At 47.2% G+C, this 25,613-nt stretch overlaps 1 protein-coding gene across 1 annotated transcript in view; it reads right to left on the reverse strand.

The window, feature by feature from the left end:
- The window catches only part of LOC129694713 (dedicator of cytokinesis protein 2-like), a 66,661-nt gene that overhangs the window by 34,972 nt on the left and 6,076 nt on the right, over positions 1-25,613 (reverse strand). Inside the window, exon 4 of the mRNA XM_055631467.1 lies at positions 9,703-9,792. Coding sequence (XP_055487442.1) covers positions 9,703-9,792 — 90 coding nt within the window. The remainder of the gene's footprint in view (positions 1-9,702; positions 9,793-25,613) is intronic.

Below are 25,613 nucleotides of genomic sequence, written 5' to 3' on the forward strand. Positions count from 1 at the left end.
AGTGTTTCCTCGTCTCCGTTCTAAATGGCTTACTCCTTATTCTTAAAATGTGTCCCCTGGTTCTGGACTCCCCCAACATCGGGAACATGTTTCCTGCCTCCAGCGTGTCCAAGCCCTTAACAATCGTCATTTGTCGATGAATTGCTTGGAAAATTAGTGATTTTCTTTAGTGTGTGGGATGGTGTTAGTGCATGCTAGCTCGTTGGTCGGCACGGACTCGGTGGGCTGAAGGGCCTGTTTCTAAACTAGACTAAACTAACTTGGTGTCTGGAAAGTAACTGCTAAACTAACCTAGTGTCGGGGTGACCACTGGTCGTGGGCGGGCTCAGTGGGCCGAAGGGCCTGTATCCAAGCTGTATCTCTAAACTAAATTAAGAAAGCTTTTCACTGTACCTCAGAACATGCGACAATATTAAACTAACCTGAACTAAAGCGGCAAAGAGCAAACATAGAGGATGTTCACGAGGATGTTGCCAGGACTAGAGGGTGTGAGCTATAGGGAGAGGTTGAGTAGGCCGGTTCGCCAATCTTTGGAGCGCAGGAGGATGAGGGGTGATCTGTTAGAGGTGTACAAAATCATGAGAGGAATAGATCGGGTAGATGCACAGAGTCTCTTGCCCAGAGTAGGTAAATCGAGGACCAGAGGACACAGGTTGAAGGTGAGGGGGAAAAGATTTAATAGGAATCTGAGGGGTAACCTTTTCATACAAAGGGGATCGAGCTGCCAGATGAGGTGGTTGAGGCAGGGACTATCCCCCATTGTTTAAAAAACAGTTGGACAGGTACATGGATAGGACAGGTTTGGAGGGATATGGACCAAACGCGGGCAGGTGGGACTGATGTAGCTGGGGAATGTTGGCCGGAGTGGGCAAGTTGGGCAAAAGGGCCTGTTTCCACGCTGTGTCTATGGCTCTATGACTCTATAGAATGCTAAACAACTCCCAATCAGAGCGTAACGGAGTGGCCCGGGATCAATTTTGCAAAATAAACACTTCACTGGGGTGATATTCCCTCTCCTGGCATGAAACAACATCATGTGTCAAAGAATAAGCAATGTTCCTGGAAGTTGCAGTCCTTACAGACAAAACTAACGCTGGGCTTGTTTAGATTGTCACCTGCTAGATATCAAGGGAGTAAACTTGGTAATCCTAAGCTTTCAGGCCTCAGTTCCTCTGACAAGCGGCTACATAAACAGCACAATTTCCACTGTGTTTAAATTGGATTTGACTCCCTCCAGGTATTTTCTATTAGCATGTTAAGGAAAGATAAATAGCTGTAGTATGATTAATGAGCTTGTTCCGTCACCACGGGTCTGCAATGTAAATAAGCTGATGTTTGGTTCTCCATCCATAATCCTGGGTTATATTAATACTTTTGTAATATAGCGAGGAGTATCCAGGGTACATGACGGGGCAGGTCAGCGCAAAGCTCGGCTGACGAGGTTTAACCCCTTCTGTGCCACCCGGCCTCGGTCGGCAAGGCCAGCAGCAAAATTAAGTACCAGTCTCACCCCGGCCACTCCCTCTTCTCCCCTCTCCCATCGGGTAAAAAGGTACAGAAGTGTGAAAACGCACACCTCCAGATTGGGGGCATTGTTGGCCTGTGGGCGCGTTGGGTTGAAGGGCCTGTTTCCACACTGTATCACTCTATGACTATGAAAGGCGAACCAATTAGGTATGCCATCTTAATGCCTTATTATTATTAATGTTTAGTGTTTTCTGAGTCATTCGTAACTGTCACTGTATGTCATGTTGGTACTTGTGGGCGGAGCACCAAGGCAAATTCCTTGTATGTGAATACTCGGCCAATAAACGCACTTACTTGCTTACATCTCATCCTTGGGCCATTCAGTGCCCCACCCCCATCGCTGTTCCAATGCAGGAGGCAGACGCAGAGTTGTGAACTCAGCTCGGCTCGAAATTGCAGAGAGAAATTCCCCGATCTTCCAATCTACCTCATTGTATCCCTTCCTCTACTTTTTACCTGCACTTTCTCTGTAGCTACATCATTATATATTTATAGTAGACACAAAATGCTGGAGTAACTCAGTGGGACGGGCAGCATCTCTGGAGAGAAGCAATGGGCGGCGTTTCGAGTCGAGACTCTTCTTCAGACTAATCAGTCATCCATTCCTTTTCTCCAGAGATGCTGCCTATCCCGCAGAGTTACTCCAACATTTTGTGTCATTATATTTTGCACTGCTTATCTTTTCTTCTGTAGAGTTTCTGCCTTACAACGCCTGTGACTCAGATTTGATCCTGACTACAGGTACTGTCTGTGTGGAGTGTTTATGTTCTCCCCATGATGGAGTGTTTTCTCTGGGTGCTTCAGTTTCCTCCCATACCCCCAAAGACGTGCAGGCTTAATTGGCTTCAGCAAATTGTCCCTAGTGTGTAGGATAGGACTAGGCAAAAACAGGAAAGCAGACTATTATCTAAATGGTGGCCGACTAGGAAAAGGGGAGATGCAGCAAGACCTGGGTGTCATGGTACACCAGTCATTGAAAGTAGGCATGCAGGTGCAGCAGGCAATGAAGAAAGCGAATGGTATGTTAGCTTTCATAGCAAAAGGATTTGAGTATAGGAGCAGGGAGGTTCTACTGCAGTTGTACAGGGTCTTGGTGAGACCACACCTGGAGTATTGCGTACAGTTTTGGTCTCCAAATCTGAGGAAGGACATTATTGCCATAGAGGGAGTGCAGAGAAGGTTCACCAGACTGATTCCTGGGATGTCAGGACTGTCTTATGAAGAAAGACTGGATAGACTTGGTTTATACTCTCTAGAATTTAGGAGATTGAGAGGGGATCTTATAGAAACTTACAAAATTCTTAAGGGGTTGGACAGGCTAGATGCAGGAAGATTGCTCCCGATGTTGGGGAAGTCCAGGACAAGGGGTCACAGCTTAAGGAGAAGGGGGGAAATCCTTTAAAACCGAGATGAGAAGAACTTTTTTCACACAGAGAGTGGTGAATCTCTGGAACTCTCTGCTGCAGAGGGTAGTCGAGGCCAGTTCATTGGCTATATTTAAGAGGGAGTTAGATTTGGTCCTTGTGGCTAAGGGGATCAGAGGGTATGGAGAGAAGGCAGGTATGGGATACTGAGTTGGATGATCAGCCATGATCATATTGAATGGCGGTGCAGGCTCGAAGGGACGAATGGCCAACTCCTGCACCTAATTTCTATGTTTCTATGTTTCTAGTAGCTGTGAGAATGGTGAGCCTGTTTCCACACTGTATCTCTAAACGAAACCAACTTAACATTACCTGGTGTACTCACCCATAGTATAATTTGCCTGGATAGCATGCAAAGCACAAATCTTCACTGTATCTTGGTACGTGACAAAAATAAGGATAAAATAATAACTTTGTTTGGTTGGATTGAAAGATACTCCGATGGCAATGATTGAGGGGTTTCACGAATAAGGAAGCTCCAGTCCATCCAAGGAACTTCCTCACAAAATTGGAGTTGCTTAGGAAGTTCAGCATGTCCCCAACAACTCTCACCAACTTCTACAGATGCACCGTAGAAAGCGTTTTATCGGGATGCATCACAGCACGGTTTGCAAACACCTCCATCCAAGACCGCAAGAAATTGCATAGAATTGTGGACGCAGCCCAGACCATCACACAAACCAACCAACCTCCCTTCCATTGACTCCATCTACACCTCACGCTGCCTCGGCAAGGCCAACAGCATCATCAAGGACCAGTCTCACCCTGGTCACTCCCTCTTCTCCCCTCTCCCATCAGGCTAGAGGTACAGAAGTGATGTCCTTTTATTCAGATTCAGAGAGAAACAACGAACGACAGATGCTGGTTTACAAAAAAAAACACACAAAGTACTGGAGTAACTCAGCATGTCAGGCAGCATCGCTGGAGAACATGTCTGAAGAAGGATTCCAACTCGAAACGTCACTTCTCCATGTTCTCCAGAGATGTTACCTGACCCGCTAAGAACCCTTTCTTCTTCCCGTTTCCCCCCCCCCCCCCCCCACAACCCCACATCAGTCTGAAGAAGGGTCTCGACCCGAAACGTCTCCTATTCCTGCTCTCCATAGATGCTGCCTCACCCACTGAGTTTCTCCAGCATTTTTGTCTACCTTCGATTTTTCCATTATCTGCAGTTCCTTCTTAAACACTGAGTTAGTCCAGTATTTTGTGTCTTTTTGTTGAAGCTTAGCCATGGTTACCATGTGAAGACCTGAACGACCCTCCATCGGGTTAAACCCTACCTTAAAGATGTGTCCTGCTCCATACAATTCTTTGACAAATCCGAAGACAGACACAAAATGCTGGAGTAAAGGGCCTGTCCCACCAGCATGCGACTGCATGCGGCAAGCGCGACCAAACTGGAAGCGGGGGCCATGCGGAGGTCGAGCGATCCCGTACGAGTTTATGTGAAGTTTGAGTGAAGTCCGCGGGAAGTTCACGCACGATGAACGGCGTCAAGACGCTGCGCACGCCCGTCGAGGCGGTGAGTACGGCGTCAATGCGGCTGCGGGCCGGCAGGCTGTTGCCGCGCGGAATTTTTGGACAGTGTCAGTTTTTCGGAGCCCCGTGCGATGTCGGGACCAGCTCCGCACAACTCCATACGGCTCCGGCGATCGAAGTGGGACCGGCCCCGCGAGGCCGTACGGCTCAAGCGACCACGCTAGGTCGGGCTCGCCGCATGCAGTCGCATGTTCGTGGGACAGTCCCTTAACTCAGGCGGACAGGCAGCATCGTCACTGGAGAGAAGGGATGGGTGACATTCCGAGTCGACCTGTAAAGTGTCTATCTTCAGCATCTCCAGTTCCTTCCCACACTGTGACAAATCCATAAGGTTTCACTCATTCCAACCCCCTTCCACTTGAACCAGTTTTGAAAAGTGAAGCTCAATTGAAAATGACTGGACTGTTATTTTGTCGTTCGACTTCCAATCTCTTTCTGAAGCAATGTCATTTTATCTGAACTAACCCATCTCCGAGCATTTACCATTTCCAATCGCAGCTCCTCATGGAGTGGACGACACAGAAGCTGTAACATCCACAGGTTTGAAGTGAAGGGGAAAAGATTTAATAGGAATCTGAGGGGTGGCTTTTTCTCACAAAGGGGTGGTGGGTTCATGGAATGAGTTGCCAGAGGAGGTAGTTGAGGCTGGCACTATCCCAACGTTTTGGAGGGATATGGACCAAATGCAGGCAGGGGCGACTAGTGTCGCTGGGGCATGTTGGCCAGTGTGGGCGGGTTGGGCTGAAGGGCCTGTTTCCACACTGTATCACTCTTTGACTCTATGAAAAGGAGTTTGATTTCGAGTTCAAGTTCGCGTTTATTGTCACTTAACCAATTAATACAGTGAAATTTGAGTTAGCGTAAAGCCATACTAAGTGAAATGCAACAACACACACAGCCACATAAAATAAAATTTAACATAAACATCCACCACAGTAATAAAGGTAATAAGGTAATAAAGTTCAATTATCTTCCTCCTTTGTTCCCCGTCACGGTTCGGGGCCTTTGAACCCTCCGCAGTTCACCGCTGCCGACAGACGGTCCGCTGTTCAAGCCATCGCGTCGGGATGATGGAAACTCCGGCATCGGGATGGATCGGAACACTCCGTGGCATGGAGCTCCCGAGTCGGCCTCTTTTTACCAGAGACTGTGGCTTCATGGTGTTAATGTCCACAGGCCCCGCTGGTCAATTAGGAGACCGATTAGGTATGCCATCTCAATACACGATAGACAATAGACAATAGGTGCAGGAGTAGGACTCACCACTCTCTGTGAGAAAAAGTGTTTCCTCATCTCCGTTCTAAATGGCTTACGACTTATTCTTAAACTGTGGCCCCTGGCTCTGGACTCCCCCAACATTGGGAACATGTTTCCTGTCTCCAGCGTGTCCAAGCACCTTAACAATCTTATATGTTTCAATGAGATGCCCTCTCATCCTTCTAAACTTCAGAGTGTACAAGCCCAGCTGCTCCATTCTCTCAACATATGACAGTCCCGCTATCCCGGGCTTCACGGTATTAATGTCCACAGGCCCGGCTGGCCAGTTAGGAGACCAATTAGGTATGCCATCTCATCCATGGGCCACGCAGCGCCCCACCGCCATCGCTGTTCCAACACACAGCAATACAGGAGGCAGACACAGAGTTGTGAACTCAGCCCGGTTCATCACTGACCCCCCCAGCCCACCATCGAAAACATGTCGGGAGGCAATACCTCCAACAGGGGCATCAATCACCCATCCATATTCCCACAACCATCATTCACTGCTATCACATCTAGGATGCTGCCCAGACCATCACACAAACCAACCTCCCTTCCTCCATCAACTCCACCTACACCTCACGCAGCCTCGGCAAGGCCAGCAGCATCATCAAGGACCAGTCTCACCCCGGCCACTCCCTCTTCTCCCCTCTCCCATCGGGCAAGAGGTACAGAAGTGTGAAAACGCACACCTCCAGATTCAGGGGCAGTTTCTTCCACGCTGTTATCAGGCAACTGAACCATCCTACCACCAACTAGAGAGTGGTCCTGAGCTACAATCTACCTCATTGGAGACCCTTGGACTATCTTCGATCGGACTTTACTGGACTTTATCTTGCACTAATTGTTATTCTGTTTATCCTGTGTATGTGCATGGTGGACATCTCCAATGTAATCATGTATAGTCTATCAGCTTACTGGATCGTATGCAACAGGTATCAGGGGAGAAGACAGATCAAGCATGATTGAATGGTGGAGTAGACTTGATGGGCCAAATGGACTCATTCTGCTCTTATCCCTTCTGAACTTATGAACAAAGGTTTTTCACTGTACCTCGGCACAGCCAACAATAAACTAAACTAAGTAACTTGTGTCTCCATTTTACTGGTCCAATGCAAAGTCTCTTCAAAGTATGCCCACTCTATAACTGGAGGTCTATGTCATTCTTTTATGTTTACATGTTATAATAGGACAAATAGGCCATTTAGCCCTGAGTCTACTTCACCATGCATTCATGTCATATGCTGAGAGAATGGAACAGCTGGGCTTGTACACTGGAGTTTAGAAGGATGAGAGGGCATCTTATTGAAACATATAAGATTATTAAGGGATTGGACTCGCCAGAGGCAGGAAACATGTTCCCAATGTTGGGGGAGTCCAGAACCAGGGGCCACAGTTTAAGAATAAGGGGTAAGCCATTTAGAATGGAGATGAGGAAACATTTTTTCACACAGGGAGTGGTGAATCTGTGGAATTCTCCGGTTTACAAGGTTAATTCCCGGGATGGCGGGACTGTCATATGCTGAGACAATAGAGCGGCTGGGCTTGTATACTGGAATTTAGAGGGATGAGAGGGAGTCCTATTGAAACATATAAGATTATTAAGGGTTTGGACATGCTACAGGCAGGAAACATGTTCCCGATGCTGGGGGAGTCCAGAACCAGGGTCTTCAGTTTAAGAATAAGGAGTAAGCCATTTAGAACGGAGACGAGGAAACACTTTTTCTCACAGAGAGTGGTGAATCTGTGGAATTCTCTGCCTCTGAGGGTGGTGGAGGCAGGTTCTCTGGATACTTTCAAGAGAGAGCTAGATAGGGCTCTTAAAGATAGTGAAGTCAGGGGATATGGGGAGAAGGCAGGAACGGGGTACTGATTGGGGATGATCAACCATGATTACATTGAATGGCGGTGCTGGCTCGAAGGGCCGAATGGCCTACTCCTGCACCTATTGTATATCGCCTCTTAATCCCATTTTCCTGCCTTCTCCCCATAACCCTTGGCACACGTTCTAATCAAGAATTTGTCTTTCTCTGCCTTAAAGATATCCACTGTTTTATGACTTAGCCCGGTCTATCACAGGCAGAGCCCTTCACTCGATCCAAACTATCTACATGAGAAGCTGCCTCAAGAAGACTGCATCTCCCATCAAAGATACCCAACACATCTCCCACACCACCAACATTTCTCCTTATTCTTCCATCATTCACCAATGAGTCATGGCTATTGAGTCTAAATAGAGTCAAAGAGTGATACAGCTTGGAATCAGGCCCTTCAGACAATGTGCATCTTTATCCTTCATCTACAGCAGGCAGTGAAGAAAGCGAATGGCATGTTGGCCTTCATAACAAGAGGAGTCGAGTATAGGAACAAAGAGGTCCTTCTGCAGTGGTACATGGCCAAGGTGAGACCACACCTGGAGTATTGTGTACAGTTTTGGTCCTCTAATTTGAGGAAGGACATTCTTGCTGTTGAGGGTGCATGTACCTGTCCAAATGTTTCTTAAACCTTGCAATAGTCCCAGCCTCAACCACCTCCTCTGGCAGCTCATTCCATACACCTTTGTGTGAAAAGGTTACCCCTCATGTTCCTATTAAACCATTCCCCCCTCACCTTAAATTCTCATCTCAGAGCGTTCTCGAGTGACTAAGGGAACAAGGACAGGTCATGACTTCCCTGAAGGTACGTTAGTAAATTAGAGGGATTTTTATGGCAATCCGTTCGTTCCAAAAGTGACGCAGAATTCTATTCCAAATGCATTTTGTGTACGTTTAATTTATCCGAGAAGCAAGATCGTTCATTTCTGTAAAAATCGACACAAAAAGCTGGAGTAACTCAGCAGTAAGGCAGCATCTTTGGAGAAAATGGATAGGTGACGTTTCAGTTCAGGGCCTATCTTCTGACTGCATCCACACGAAAATCCACATAACATAGAACGTAATTTGCACTTAAAATTCTGTGCCCTTTGGGCAAAAACCATCAGCAAAAGCAAGGATGAACTAGCCTAGTGGTCTCTGGTCACCTCTCAAAGTCTCCGTTAAACAATAGACAATAGACAATAGGTGCAAGAGTAGGCCGTTTGGCCCTTCGAGCCAGCACCGCCATTCAATGTGATCATGGCTGATCATCCACAATCAGTGCCCCGTTCCTGCCTTCTCCCCATATCCCCTGACTCCGCTATTTTTAACAGCCCTATCTAGATCTCTCTTGAAAGCATCCAGAGAACCTGCCTCCACCTCCCTCTGAGGCAGAGAATTCCACAGACCCACCACTCTCTGTGAGAAAAAGTATTTCCTCGTCTCCGTTCTAAATGGCTTACTCCTTATTCTTAAACTGTTGCCCCTGGTTCTGGACTCCCCCAACATCGGGAACATGTTTCCTGCCTTTAATTGGAGTGAACCAAAGATCTCGGAGAAAACCCACATAGTTCAGTCTGAAGAAGGGTTTCGGCCCGAAACGTTGCCTATCTCCTTCGCTCCATAGATGCTGCTGCACCCGCTGAGTTTCTCCAGCATTTTTGTGTACTTTCCTGCCTCTAGTGTGTCCTAACCCTTAACAATCTTATATGTTTCAATGAGATCCCCTCTCTTCTCAAAGTCTAAACTAAATTAGTTTAGTTTACTTCAGAGATACAGCGCAGAAACAGGCCCTTCGGCCCACCGGGTCCGGACCGACCAGCGAACCCCGCACGCTAACAGCATCCAACACACGCTAGGGACAATTTACAATTTTTATCGGAGCCCATTAACCTACAAAATTGGAGTGAAGCGAAGATCTCGGAGAAAACCCACGCAGTTCACGGGGAAGACGTACAGACTCTGTACAGACGGCACCCGTAGTCGGGATCGGACCCGGATCTATGCCGCTGTAAGCCCTGTAAGGCAGCAACTCTACCGCTGCGCCACCGTGACGGAAAACGCAGACAGGCAAAGAAGAAGGGACGCTGGGGTCTTACCAGGGCATCAAACACCAGCTTGTCGTATGTGTTGCTGTCCGAAAATTCCATCATGATACTGAACAGAGCATCCAGCGTATCCTGCAAGAACTGAAGAGAAAAGGGAGACATTAGGTCAGAGGGAAGCTTGTTACTGTACTATAGACTCTAGAGGTACAGCGTGGAAACAGGCCCTTCAGCCCACTGATCCTGCACCGACCAACGATAACCCCGTACACTAGCACTATCTTACACACTAGGGACATTCAACCTGCAAACCTGTACATCTTTTTTTTTTTTTTTTTAAACCAAAAAATTTATACAATTATTAAAAAATAATATTTACACTACAATAAAACAAGCCAGAACCCACCACCATAAATACAATACAAACATATATCCATAATAAACTATTATACAATTATGATACAATCCTTATTGAGGATACAACCTGTACATCTTTGGAGGATGGGAGGAAACCGGAACACCTGGAGAAAAACCCAGTCACAGGGAGAACGAACAAACTCCGTACAGACAGCACCCGTGGTCAGGATTGAACCTGGGTCTCTGGTGCTGTGAGGCAGCAACTCTACCGCTGCGCCACCGTGCAGCCCACTGCAATGTGTAGACTCAGTGATTCATGCAGGAATTGAAAGGATTTCCACACACATCTGTGAATAACACCGTAAGACCATAGGACATCATAACCTCTACCACCAGGGGGTCTGGCTCAGTGGCTGGGGTCTTATGACTTGTTTACGAAGGTTGTGGTCATCTCCGTATTTGTTCATGGAACGAGGAAAAAACGATGTGATGGCTTTCGTCAGGCTTTTAACGGCCTCCTGCACGTGGGGTTTCCACGTAGCTGTCCACCGCACCTAGCAGCTCTTCCTGTTCCTGCACCCCTTGCATACTCCCGGGATCTTCAGCCATTGCCCCTGTTCTTGACCAGCCCAGTCCTGGTCACCAAAGCTATCCTCTGGAAAGGAGGAAGCAATGGACAGTGCACAAGGCACTGTGGAGGGAGTGCCTGACCCCCCTCTCTGCGAGAGCGCCCCTCCTGGGGTGCACTCGCTGGAGCTCAGTGGCTTAAAGATGTTTACCATTTAGTACCATTCACAAGGATCATCGCAGATACCTGAAATTTACCTGGATGGGGCAGTTTAAAGCGTTACCCAATGGGCTCACATCAGCCCAAGAGAGTCACCACACTAACACCAGCTCTGGCAATATTCAGAAGACAAAAACATATTGTCATGGCATATCTTGATGATATCCTAAATGGTATGCAAGACCATGAATTTGACTATGTTAGCTGTTAAGCTACCAAACAGTTATTCGAAACCCTGGGGTTGTCTTACATCCAGATAAATCTAAGTTGAAGCCATCCTCTATCATGAACCACTTGGGCTTCACAATTAATTCAGTCTACATGACTGTAACGTTGCCAAGAGACAACATAGTTGAATTGGCACAATCGTACAACAATTTAATGGTCAACAAACTACCAACTACTCGACAAGTAACAGAGTAATTGGGATAATGGTAGCAGCATTTCCAGCTACAGAATTCAGACCATTGTACCAAAAACGACATACAGGTCAATATGATCATTTCATGAAGTTACCCACTGAAGTAATATCAGAACTACAGTGGTGGGCAAAAAACATTTGACATAGTTTCAGCCTATTATCATCAATAACAGATCTGTTTATCCAAACAGATGCCAGTGCTCAAGACTGGGGAGCACCTAACTCTATATCCAGCACAAGTAGTAAATGGACTAACCCAGAATCATCGTTACCACTTACACTGGGCATTAATTATCTAGAGATGTTTGGGTGACTTTTTATGGTTTAAAAGCATATGCATCAATATGCATCACTTGCATGTACGGTTATAAATAGATAATACTACGGTGGTGGCCTACATTAACCATATGGGCGGCATAAAATCGGTATCATGCGACAAGTTGGTCAATACAATTTGGCAATGGTGTGTCCAAAGACATATTTGGCTATCAGTAACTTACCTACCAGGTAAGCTAAATACAGTGGCAGACACCAGATCACGTAAATTTAATGACAACATCGAATGGATGTTAAAACCCCAAAAATATATATTTTTCACAAAAGTTATCAAGCAATATGGCACGCCAGATATCGATTTATTTGCATCTAGGCTAAATCACCAGGTACCTATGTATGTCGCTTGGGAACCAGACCCTGAGGCAGCAGCTGTAGATGTGTTCGCGCTGGATTGGGGAAAATGTTTCTTCTATGCATTTCCTCCCTTCTGCCTCATCAGTCGGGGGCTACGCACATTACAAATGGACTCTGCTTCAGGTATTTTGATAGTACCCGACTGGCCTACACAGCCATGGTTCCCAAATACTCCATGACATGGTTGTTGAAACTCCGATGGTATTCCCCAGTGACCCAAAGTTATTAACACCCAGTGTTGGGCACAAGCCACCCGTGCCATGAGAAAATCAAACTCCTGGGTTGCAGATGCTGCACAAACCACTTCTGGGACTGGGATTATCATAACAAACCATCGACACCATGTCAGCATCCCTCCGAACATCCACTAAAAAACAGCACTTGTCCAGCATCAAAAAATGGGAGAAGTACTGCTTGGATACAGGGACCACCTACTCAACCGCTACAGTTACCAACGTACTGGAATTCCTGGCGAACCTTCACCACGATGAAGGACTCAGCTACAGAGCCATCAACACAGCTAGAAGTGCCCTGCCTGTCTATTTAAAACCAGCTCCAGGACAACAGGCCATGGGGTCCCACAAGCTGGTGGTCAAACAAATGAAGGGTATTTACAACTCTAACCCCTAGACCAAGGTACACCCATATATGGGATGTCAGTGTGGTCCTGACATACCTCAGGGGATGCCCACCAGCCAGATCCCTCAACCTGAAACCACCTATGCTCAAAACACTCACGTTGATGGCACTTGTATCTGCACAGAGGGTCCAGTCACTACACCTATTGCGACTGGACACCATGCTCACAGCTCCAGACCAGATCTCTGTCATTATCCAGGGAATGATCAAACAGAGCAGACCAGGAACACCTAATCCAGTCGTGGAATTCCGGGCTTACCCGCCAGAAACACGGTTTATGTGCCATGACCCTATTATCCTACATAGACACAACCAAAATATTCGAGGGAGATGAAAAGCCTTGTGGGTCAGTCATAAAAAACCTTATGGTCGGGTGACGAGACATTTCGAGATAGCTCAAGCAGGTGCTAAAAGCTGCTGGGATAAAACTAACATGTACAAAGTTCATTCCACCAGGGCAGCATCCATGTCGACGGCTAAAAGAATGGACGTGCCTATAAACCACATCCTGGCTACAGCAGGATGGTGGGGGGGAAAGACTGTTCAGAAATGTTATAATAAGCCATTGGCAAAACCTGTTTTATTTGCAGGAAAGATTTTACAGACTGCAAATATTTAATTTAAGCCCAGGGAATAATTTAATTTCTTTGTTGTTATTGTTAAAAAATACCATTGTGTTTTTCTACAAACAGATTCATTGGTTGATTACGATAACACACTTCCTCCCTCAAAGACTTCGGCAGTGCGTGAAGTAATACCTGTTACACGGTTTGAAATCACAGAGCTTTGAAATCTTCACGGAATCACTCACGTGACTCCGAAGTAAAATAATAAGATTAAACAAGAACTTACCAGTTTGAAGTTTGATCTGTATTTTATGAGGAGTTACGATGAGGGATTACGTGCCCTCCGCTCCCACCCTCAATAATATGGGTCAAACTGATAACTGATGTCTCCTTATCTTTACTATGTTTACTTCAATAACTGTGTCTATCTGTGATTCCACACCGCTGCTTTGAAGTATGCCACGCCTGCGTGCTGGACGGGTTCTTCACGTAGTCGCCTAAAAAAATCACCTAAGTGGGACAGGCCCATAACTCAATTATATTCTAATATTTTAACACCATTGTGCAAAGTAGACAAAAACTGACAACAACACTGCATCTTTTGTTGAGAGACGGCACAGTGGTGCAGCGGTAAAGTTGCTGTCTCACAGTGCCACGGACCAGGAATTGATCCTAACTATGGGTACTGTCGGTACGGAGTTTGTACCTTCTCCCTGTGATCTTGTGGGTTTTCTCCAGGTGCTCTGGTTTCCTCCCACATTCCAGGTTACATCACAGGTTTGTAGGTTAATTGCCTTATGCAAATTGTCCCAAATGTGTGGAGTAGAGCTAGTGTTAGGATGATCAGAGGGGTGGTGAACCTGTGGAATTCATTGCCACTGAAGGCTGTAGAGGCCAAGTCAATGCATATTTTTAAGGAGGAGATTGACAAATTCTCGATTAATATGGGGGTTATAATGAAGAAGGTAGGAGAATGGCGTTGAGAGGGAAAGATAGATCAGTCATGATTGAATAGCAGAGTAAATTTGATGGGCCGAATGGCCTAATTCTGCTCCTATCACATATGAACCTACGAACCAGCCTCTTACTGCATCTTGATACATGATTGCATACAGTTTTGGTCTCCTAATCTGAGGAAGGACATTATTGCCATAGAGGTAGTACAGAGAAGGTTCACCAGACTGATTCCTGGGATGTCAGGACTTTCATATGAAGAAAGACGGGATAGACTCGGCTTGTACTCGCTAGAATTTAGAAGATTGAGGGGGGATCTTATAGAAACTTACAAAATTCTTAAAGGGTTGGACAGGCTAGATGCAGGAAGATTGTTCCCAATGTTGGGGAAGTCCAGAACAAGGGGCCACAGTTTAAGGATAAGGGGGAAATCTTTTAGGACCGAGATGAGAAAAACATTTTTCACACAGAGAGTAGTGAATCTGTGGAATTCTCTGCCACAGAAGGTAGTTGAGGTCAGTTCATTGGCTATATTTAAGAGGGAGTGGCCCTTGTGGCTAAAGGGATCAGGGGATATGGAGAGAAGGCAGGTACAGGATACTGAGTTGGATGATCAGCCATGATCATATTGAATGGCGGTGCAGGCTCGAAGGGCCGAATGGCTTACTCCTGCACCTATTTTCTGTTTCTATGTGACTATAAGCTAAACTGAACTGAACTGGACTCTGAAGAGAAGTCCTGACCTGAAATATTGCCTGTACATTCCCTCCAAAGATGCTGCCTGACCCACTGAGTTACTCCAGCACCTTGTGTTTCATTCAAGATTCCAACATCTGCAGTTCCTTATGGCCCATTATAGATTCTTTGTGATAGCAATATTAATATCCATGCAGAGCCTCTCGCTGAGACATCCCAGAGGAAACATTGCCGTTTTATTTGAAGCACTGAATTCATTCATTCCAGCTATGGAAACGGCTGTGACGGGATTCAGAAATGCCTCGTGCAATTTGTAACTTCCCTCAGCTTAATTACAATTCACTACTTACATAGCATAATCCAAAATGATACACCAGTAAATCATAACCTACAGTGTCTTGAGTTGCTATTAGACGTATCGTCTTAATAGGGCTTACAATTGTAATGCTGCTATCTAATTAATTTTGGAGGCATTAGCAGTGAGCAGAATCAGACATTCTACATCGATAGACCAAAGACATTTGGTCTTAATGACTCACCTGTAGGCCTTCTATGCTTTTTCTTATCCTGCATCTAGTCGCGGGATAATTATGGGCTGAAAAAGGCTGTGGTTCCTGACCATTAGTTGAGTTTTACCTCATCCAATACTCTGGACATGATCTAACGGGGTACTGATTTTGTACGATCAGCCATGATCATATTCAAAGGCGGTGCTGGCTCAAAGGGGCAATAGACAATAGACAATAGACAATAGATAATAGGTGCAGGAGTAGGCTGGTTTACAAAAAAAAGACACAAAGTGCTGGAGTAACTCAGAGGGTCAAGCAGCATCTGTGGAGAACATGGATAGGTAATGTTCCTGACCCTTAGGGGTGGAGGTGGCAAGATGCGACCAGTGGTGGGATATAGTCAATAGACAATAGACAATAGGTGCAGGAGTAGGCCATTCAGCCCTTTGAGCCAGCACCACCATTCAATATGATCATGGCTGATCATCCCCAATCAGTACCCCGTTCCTGCCTTCTCCCCATATCCCCTGACTCCGCTATTTTTCCGAACTTATCTAGCTCTCTCTTGAATGTATCCAGAGAACCGGCCTCCACCGCCCTCTGAGGCAGAGAATTCCACTGACTCACCACACTCTGTGTGAAAAAGTGTTTCCTCGTCTCTGTTCTGTGGCCCCTGGTTCAGCACTGGACAATTTTATACTGGACAATTTTTACATTTTTACATTTATCGAGCCAATTAAACAAGCCAATTAACCTACAAACCTGTACGTCTTTGGAGTGTGGGAGGAAACCCAAGATCTCAGAGAAAAGCCACGAAGATCACGGGGAGAACGTACAAACTCCGTACAGACAGCACCCGTAGTGGGGATTGATCCCGGGTCTCTGGCACTGCATTTTGCTGTAAGGCAGCAACTCTACTGCTGTGCCACCGTGATCACCATGGCATAGACAATAGACAATAGCCAATAGACAATAGGTGCAGGCGTAGGCCATTCGGCCCTTCAAGCCAGCACCGCCATTCAATGTGATCATGGCCGATCATCCACAATCAGTTCCTGCCTTCTCCCCATATCTCCTGACTCCGCTATCTTTAAGAGCTCTATCTAGCTCTCTCTTGAAAGCATCCAGAGAACCTGCCTCCACCGCCCTCTGAGGCAGAGAATTCCACAGGCTCACCACTCTCTGTGTGAAAAAGTGTTTCCTCGTCTCCGTTCTAAATGGCTTGCTCCTTATTCTTAAACTGTGGCATGTGTGCATTCTTAAGGATGTGTCATACATTAGCCGATGCCCTAGACTACCTTCTTAAAATACAGACGTCTGTACACGGCATTCACATTTTATGCGGATCTAACTCTTTCACAGTCACTTTGATCTTCCAGCAAGAACCTGCGTTGGCGTTGCAACAACGCTTTGACTGGGAAAAGCTGTCATTTGGTGACTCAGTTCATTAGAATCTTATGTCATCTCTTCCGCAGTCTTCTCTGAATCAACTTCTGGGAAGCACTCACAGTCGCCCACCCCATCAATATTCCCTGGTATGTCTCTTGATGGAATTAAGTGTCTTACATGTACACTTCTAATTTTATCACCAATTTCCACAATACATCTCTTTGTACCACAGCTGTGAACACCCCTTCCTGTTAGAAATGTCAGATGTCCTTGGCAGTGTTAACATATGAAGGTAAATAGTTTCGTTTAGTTTAGTTTAGAGATACAGCGCAGAACTAAGCCCTTCGGCCCACCGACTCCATACCGACCAGCGACCCCCCGCACATTAACACTATCCTACACACACTGGGGACCATTTACAATTTTTACCAAAGCCAATTAACCTACAAACCTGCACGTCTTTGGAGTGTGGGAGGAAAGTGGAGCACCCGGTGAAAAGCTGACGGGCAGGACGTACAAACTCTGCCCGTAGACAAGATGGAAGCCGGGGCTCTGGCGCTGTGAGGCGGCACCTCTACCACTGCGCCACCGCTTGTTTGAATACTTTCCACATCCTGAATCGTAATATTTATCTTGGACCTGATTGCACACACTCAATTCACCGTTGTCATCAGGAAGAAGGTACAGGAGCCTGAAAACTGTAACGTCCAGGTTCAGGAACAGCTTCTTCCCCACAGCCACCAGGCTATTAAACACAACAACGAATAAACTCTGAGCTCTGAACTGCAAAAGACTATATTATTATTGCACTATATTTGATATTTATAGAAACAGAAACATAGAAAATAGGTGCAGGAGTAGGCCATTCGGCCCTTCGAGCCTGCACCGCCATTCAATGTGATCATGGCTGATCACCCAACTCAGTATCCTGTACCTGCCTTCTCTCCATACCCCCTGGTCCCTTTAGCCACAAGGGCCACATCTAACTCCGTCTTAAATATAGCCAATGAACTGGCCTTAACTACCTCTGTGGCAGAGAGTTCCAGAGATTCACCACTCTCTGTGTGAAAAATGTTTTCCTCATCTCGGTCCTAAAAGACTTCCCCCTTATCCTTAAACTGTGACCCCTTTATTGAACTTTTTCTTGTTTTTTGGCTCTTCCCCCGTTATATACAATGTTTACATATTCATATATTCTGTTGTGCTGCAGCAAGTAGGAATTTCATTGTCTCATCCGGGCCATATGACAATAAAACACTCTCCTCTCAAGATTTGATTGAACAAAGTTCAATCAACTTCTGGAGTGGAAAAAAAAATAAAAACTGCTGGAGGAACTCAGCGGGTCAGGCAGCATCTGTGGAGGGAATGAACAGACAATGTTCCAGGTCGAGATAGACAACAGACAACAGGTGCAGGAGTAGGCCATTCGGCCCTTCGAGCCAGCACCGCCATTCAATATAATCATGGCTGATCATCCACAATCAGTACCCCGTTCCTGCCTTCTCCCCATATCCCCTGACTCCGCTATTTTTAAAAGCCCTATCTAGCTCTCTCTTGAAAACATCCAGAGAACCGGCCTCCACCGCCCTCTGAGGCAGAGAATTCCACAGAATCACCACTCTCTGTGTGAAAAAGTGTTTCCTCGTCTCCGTTCTAAATGGCTTACCCCTTATTCTTCAACTGTGGCCCCTGGTTCTGGACTCCCCCAACATCAGGAACATGTTTCCTGCCTCTAGCGTGTCCAAGCCCTTAATAATCTTATGTGTTTCAATGAGATTCCCTCTCATCCTTCTAAACTCCAGAGTGTACAAGCCCAGCTGCTCCATTCTCTCAGCATATAACAGTCCCGTCATCCCAGGAATTAACTTTGAAAACCTACGTTGCACTTCCTTAATAGCAAGAATGTTCCTGCTCAAATTAGGGGACCAAAACTGCACACAATACTCCAGGTGTGGTCTCACTAGGGCTCTGTACAACTGCAGAAGGAGATCCTTCTTCAGACTGAGTGACGCCTCAGGCAAACTGGAAGAACAACACGTCATCTTCCACACGGGCAGCCTCCAGCCCAACGGTACGAGCATTTCACAAATTCCCTAATTCCCTCTTCCAAATCATTAATATACATGGTAAACAGTTGCGGCCCCAACACCGAGCCTTGTGGCACTCCACTCGCCACTGCCTGCCACACGAAACGCTGGGGTAACTCCGCGGGTGAGGCAGCATCCCTGGAGAGAAGGAATGGGTGACGTTTCGGGTCGAGACCCTTCTTCTGACCAGAGACGCTGCCTGTCCCGCTGAGTTATTCCAGCATTTTGTGACTCTCTGTCGTGTCCGATGTTCTCTGTTCACCGTAGAGGATTCAATGACCTTCCAAAATTCGCATTTGTTACTTTTTGAAGCCAAACACGCTGGCAGATGGTGGGGACTGTGCCAAAGCCTGCCAGTAAGCTGCTCCAGTGCTAAGGCAGATGATGCCACTTGTCTAAAGTAGCCTCGTTGGCACTTCAGTTACAACAGAGGATGTAAACCAAAGCTTTGCTGGGCTCTCTCTCTCTCTCTCTCTCTCTCTCTGCCTCAGAGGCCTGCATCACCGTTCACTCTTCAGCACACAAGGGTCCCCGAGTCCACTGAAGCAAATGTAAATGCCAAGTTTCCACCTGAACGGACCTCTGCAGATTCACTCGTGCTAATTGGGGAATGGATCGCATCGAAACATGAGAGTGTATTTAGGAAGCTTGGTGAACCACCGCTGTCAAACGCAATCGCAGCTTGTGTCACCATCCCGTCGTTGCTCCGTGGGAGGGGAGAGGGGGGGCGGGCGGTTTGTCCTCAATTGTCCACCCCCGCAGGCTTGGGCACTCCAGAGAATGTTTACAAGGATGTTGCCAGGATTAGAAGGTCTGAGCTATGGGGAGAGGTTGAGTCGGAGTAGAATTGGGCCATTCGGCCCATCGGGCTTCCTCCATGGCGGCCACGGTGGCACAGCGGTAGAGTTACTGCCGTACAGCGCTTGCAGCACCGGAGACCCGGGTTCCATCCCGACCACGGAGTCTGTACGTTCTCCCCGTGGGTTTTCACCGACATCTTCGGTTTCCGGAGAGTTAGATAGAGCTCTAGGGGCTAGTGGAGTCATGGATATAGGGAGAAGGCAGGCACGGGTTTTGATAGGGGATGATCAGCCATGATCACAATGAATGGCAGCGCTGGCTCGAAGGGCCGAATGGCCTCCTCCTGCACCTATCTTCTATGTTTCTATGTTTCCTCCCACACTCCAAAGATGTGCAGGTATGTAGACTATTTGGCTTGGTAAATGTAAATTGTCCCTGGTGTGTGTGTAGGATAGTGTTAGTGTGCGGGCATCGCTGGTCGGCATGGACCATGTGGGCCGAAGGGCCTGATTCCATGCTGTATCTCTAAACTAAACTAAACCAAACAATCATGGCTGGTCTATCGTTCCCTCTCAGCTCAATTAGAAAATAGGTGGAGGGGCAGGTGGTGTAGAGAAAGCAGGGTCTCTGCAGAAAGACGTGGACAGGTTTGGGGAGTGGGCAGAGGCGGTAGATGGAATATAGCGTTACAAAGTGTGGAGTCATGCATTTTGGTAGTAGGAATAAAGGCGTAGACTATTTTCTAAATGGGGAGAGAATCTGGAAATCGGAGATGCAAAAGGACTTAGGAGTGCTGGTGCAGGATTCCCAAAAAGTTAATTTGCAAGTCGAATCAATAGGAAGGAAGGCCAATGCAATGCTAGCATTTATTTCAAGAGGACTAGAATACAAAAACAGGGATGTAATGCTGTAAGGTGCTGGTCAGGCCGCATTTGGAGTATTGTGAGCAAAGTTTGGCACCATATCTGAGGAAGGATGATTAGTTTAGAGTTACAGGCTCTTCGGCCCAACGGGTCCGTGCCGACCAGCGATCCCCGCACACTAACACCATCCTACACACACTAGGGACAATTTACACATTCACCAAGGCAATTAACCTACAAACCTGTACGTTTTTGGAGTGTGGGAGAAAACTGAAGATCTCGGAGAAAACCCACACAGGTCACGGGGAGAAAGTACAAACTCCGTACAGACAGCAGCCGTGGTCGGGATTGAACCCGGGTCTCCGGCGCTGCAAGCACTATAAGGCAGCGACTCTACCGCTACACCACCGTGGCTGCCTAATGTGCCTGACGTGATCCAGGGGAGGGTTTACAAGAATGATCCCAGGAATGAGTGGGTGAACATATGATGAGCGTTTGACGGCACTGGGCCTGTATTCGCTTGAGTTTTGGCCCAGACCTGCTGGAAGTGTACAACGACATGCTTCTAGCAGGCAGCATGTCAGACTCCATGAGGAAGGGCAGCATTACCCTAATCTACAAGCAGAAGGGGGAGAGGAAGGATATAAAGAATTGGAGACCCATAACATTCTTGAATGTAGATTACAAGATCCTGTCTAAGGCCATCGCCAACCGGGTCAAGTCTGCTCTGGGACAGGTAATCCACCCGGACCAAACCTGTGCTGTACCTGGCAGGAAAATCTCAGACAGCCTAGCGCTGCTGAGAGATACCATCGCCTACGTGCAGGACAGACGGGTGGATGCCTGCCTAGTCAGCTTGGACCAGGAGAAGGCCTTCGACAGGATATCGCACACGTACATGAGGGACGTGCTCTCCAAAATGGGTTTTGGGGAGGGAATCCGAAATTGGATCAAACTGCTCTACACCAATATCCATAGTGCAGTCCAAATCAATGGGTGGGAATCAGACAGTTTCCCTGTAAGGTCTGGAGTCAGGCAGGGTTGCCCTCTCTCTCCTGTCTTGTTTGTCTGCTGTATTGAACCTTTTGCCGAGTCCATCAGGAAGGATGCGAGCATAAGAGGAGTGACATTGCCAGGCAGTGGAGGCATTCAAGTAAAGACCTCCCTGTACATGGACGATGTCGCCGTCTTCTGCTCGGATCCAAGGTCGGTCCGCAGATTGATCAGCATCTGCGACCAGTTTGAGTCGGCCACGGGAGCCAGGGTGAACCGCAGGAAGAGCGAGGCCATGCTCTTTGGCAACTGGCCCGACCGATCTTCCATCCCCTTCACCATCAAGCCTGACTTCTTGAAGGTGCTGGGGATCTGGTTTGGGGGGGCTGAGGCGAGTAACAAGAATTGGCTGGAGTGGATAGCCAAGGTGGGGAGGAAGCTGGAGCTGTGGAGGCAACGCTCCCTCTCCATAACCGGAAAAAATCTGGTCATCAGGTGTGAGGTGCTCTCGGGGTTGCTGTACTTGGCACAAGTGTGGCCTGTCCCTCCCTCCTACGCCACGGGGATCACCCGGGCCGTCTTCCAGTTCATCTGGGGGCGAGGATGGACCGGGTGCGACGGGTCACAATGTACAAGTCGGCAGACAACGGGGGTAAAAGCGTGCCCAACGTCGCCCTCACCCTGATGGCCACCTTTGTGTGTGGCTGCATCAGGCGGAGTGTAGAGCCAAGGCACGTGGGCACTAAGTGTCACTACCTGCTGAGGTTCTACCTGTCCCCGGTGTTGCGAAGGATGGGCCTGGCGCAGATGCCACGCAATGTGCCAGTCAGCTGGACATTGCCGCCCCATCTGTCGTCTGTGGAAAGCTTCTTCCGGACCAACACCTTTGACCACAAGTCCATCGGGCAGTGGTTAGCACGGAATGTCCTGCAGGCACTGCAGGGAAAGGACTCGATGGATCCAGACTGCCCAGCTTGTCTGGCAAAATGCCTCATCGCCAGAACTCACCAACAAGCACCAAGACCTGGCTTGGCTGGCGGTGAGGAGAGCCCTCCCAGTTAGATCCTTCCTGCACCGTCGGAACCTCACCACCAGATCACGCTGCCCCCGGGACGGTTGCGGTGGAGAGGAGACGGTTGCCCACCTCTTTGCAGAGTGTGGGTTTGCAAAAAGGGTCTGGAGAGGTATGCAAGGGTCCCTGGAACGATTTATCCCGAACAGCTCCGTCACAGCGGACTCTGTGATTTACGGACTGTTCCCAGGGACACATTCAGAGACTGACATCGAGTGCTGCTGGAGGGTCATCAACTCGGTCAAAGACGCTCTTTGGTCTGCCCGAGCGTTGCTCACCACCCAGCAGAGCGAGATGTCCGTCATGGAATGTTGCCGACTGGCCCACTGCAGACTGCAGGAGTACGTGCTAAGGGACTCACTGAAGCTTGGTGCAGCCAACGCCAAGGCTCGGTGGGGGAGGGCCACAGTCTAGGGTCCTTCCGCTGCTGGACATGGGGGGCACGGTATGGTGGAGACGCCCCTCAAATTAAATTAAGGGAAGGTATCCCACGCCAGGGGGCCACATGAGTGGCACGGGTGGGGGACATTTTTGTGGAATTGAAAAGACATAAACTGTATTGAACAATCTCGATAGCCGACGAAACTGTCAGATGGAATTTTCGCACTGTGTACACATTGTATATATTTATTACTTGGACAGGGGCCACGGAGTGGCACGGGTGGGGGACAGTTTGGTGGAATTTGACAAATGTAAAAAAACTGCACTGGAAAAATTTGTATAGTCTCCGAAAATGTCGAATGGTTCATGAATTGTATATATTTATCAATTGAACAAAGTCTATTTTGAAATTAAAAAAAAAAAAAAAGTTTAGAAGGACATCATGAGTATCCTTCCTCTTCTCCCCTGAAAACGCACACCTCCAGATTTAGGGACAGGTTCTTCCCACCTGTTATCAGGCAACTGAACCATCCTATCAACATCTGGAACTATCTTTAATCAGACTTTACTGGACATTATGTTGCACTAAACGTTATTCCCTTTATCGTGTAAAGCTGGTCAGCTGCTCCTGGAGGTACCGAGGTCTAGTCGGAGGCTCAGAGGGGATAGAGCCTTCTCTGTTGCTGCTCCGGCACTCTGGAACACCCTGCCGTTGCACATCAGACAGGCCCCCTCTCTGTCCATCTTCAAATCCAGTGTTAAAACACATTTGTACTCCGTGGCTTTTGACCATGCCTGAGGCTTTGCTTCTGTTTGTGGGGTTTTTGATGTTTCTTTATTTTACATGTCTTTTCCTACTATTTCTTTTGATTGTTATTTTTGGTGTGTATTAACTTTTTTGTCAATGATTAGTGATGTACAGCACTTTGTTGCAGCTATGTTTGTTTTTAAAGTGCTCTATAAATAAAATTATTATTATTATTATTATTATTATATATCTGCACACTATGGACGGCTTGACTGTAATCATGTCTTGTCTTTCCACCGATCGGTTAGCACGCCACAAAGGCTTTTCACTGTACCTCAGTAGACGTGAGAATAAACCAAACTAAACTAAACTAAGCATTTCTGGAGAGAAGTAACAAGAGGAGTTGAGTATAGGACCAAAGAGGTCCTTCTGCAGTTGTACAGGGCCCTAGTGAGCCCACACCTGGAATATTGTGTACAGTTTTGGTCTCCGAGTTTGAGGAAGGACATTCTTGCTATTGAGGGAGTGCAGAGTAGGTTTACAAGGTTAATTCCCGGGATGGCGGGACTGTCATCTGTTGGGAGAATGGAACGGCTAGGCTAGTATACTCTGGAATTTAGGATGAGAGGGATCCTTATTGAAACATTTAAGATTATTAAGGGTTTGGACACGCTAGAGGCAGGAAACATGTTCCCGATGTTGGGGGAGTCCAGAACCAGGGGCCACAGTTTAAGAATAAGGGGTAAGCCATTTAGAAAGGAGATGAGGAAACACTTTGCACACAGAGAGTGGTGAGTCTGTGGAATTCTCTGCCTCAGAGGACGGTGGAGGCCGGTTCTCTAGATACTTTCAAGAGAGAGCTAGATAGGGCTCTTAAGAATGGCAGAGTCAGGGGATATGGGGAGAAGGCAGGAACGGGGTACTGATTGGTGATGATCAGCCATAATCACATTGAATAGCGGTGCTGGCTCGAAGGGCCAAATGACCTACACCTGCACCTATTGTCTATTGTCTATGACTGAAGAAGGGTCTCGACCTGAAACATTAACCATTCCTTCTCTCCAGAGATGATGCCTGTGTTAATTTTGGCCAAATTGGAGAGGCCAGGACACTAAAATTGAGTAAAGGCTTCTGGCTGCTAGGCCATTTGGTCAATTTAAATGTGCCTTCTGCAGAAATAGGACCAGCCAGTTTGTCTCGAGCCTAGAGAAGAGCTGCAGGTATAGAATGGAAACATCTGCAGACCCCGACAATTAGGTGCAAATTGCATGGAATGGATTGGATGAATGCAAACCAGACATACTCATTGTATATAATGTTGCAAAGCTTTACTTTGCTAGATGTTGATTGGATTAAGTATTGAGCCTTGTCTGGTTTTCTTACATATCAAGGCACATGTTGCGATGTTTGTTTCCTTTGGGAAGCACCGTTTGAATACATTATATTAGTCACTGTATTATTGGGTCTGGGAAATGTCTATCATGTACTGTGTTAATTGATATCTGTTATTGGACTGTATAGAGACCACCCTGCGGTTCGGCTCCTCAAGGTTCAGGGACCTATAAAAGGCCGCTCCTACGAGGGCCTTAGTCGATCTTCTGGGAGAACGCTTGGGACTGCGTGACCTTCTGGAGTGTCTCTGCTTGGACAAGGCTAGGAGGCCTCGATCAGGCAGATCAGGATTTGAGTATAGGAGCAGGAAGGTTCTACTGCAGTTGTACAGGGTCTTGGTGAGACCACACCTGGAGTATTGCGTACAGTTTTGGTCTCCTAATCTGAGGAAAGTAACTCTTGCCATAGAGGCAGTACAGAGAAGGTTCACCAGACTGATTCCTGGGATGGCAGGACTTTCATATGAAGAAAGACTGGATAGACTCGGCTTGTACTCGCTAGAATTTATAAGATTGAGGGGGGATCTTATAGAAATTTACAAAATTCTTAAGAGGTTGGACAGGCTAGATGCAGGAAGATTGTTCCTGATGTTGGGGAGGTCCAGAACAAGGGGTCACAGT

The sequence above is a fragment of the Leucoraja erinacea genome, unplaced genomic scaffold (assembly GCF_028641065.1).
Source record: "Leucoraja erinacea ecotype New England unplaced genomic scaffold, Leri_hhj_1 Leri_771S, whole genome shotgun sequence".
Taxonomy (NCBI): domain Eukaryota; kingdom Metazoa; phylum Chordata; class Chondrichthyes; order Rajiformes; family Rajidae; genus Leucoraja; species Leucoraja erinaceus.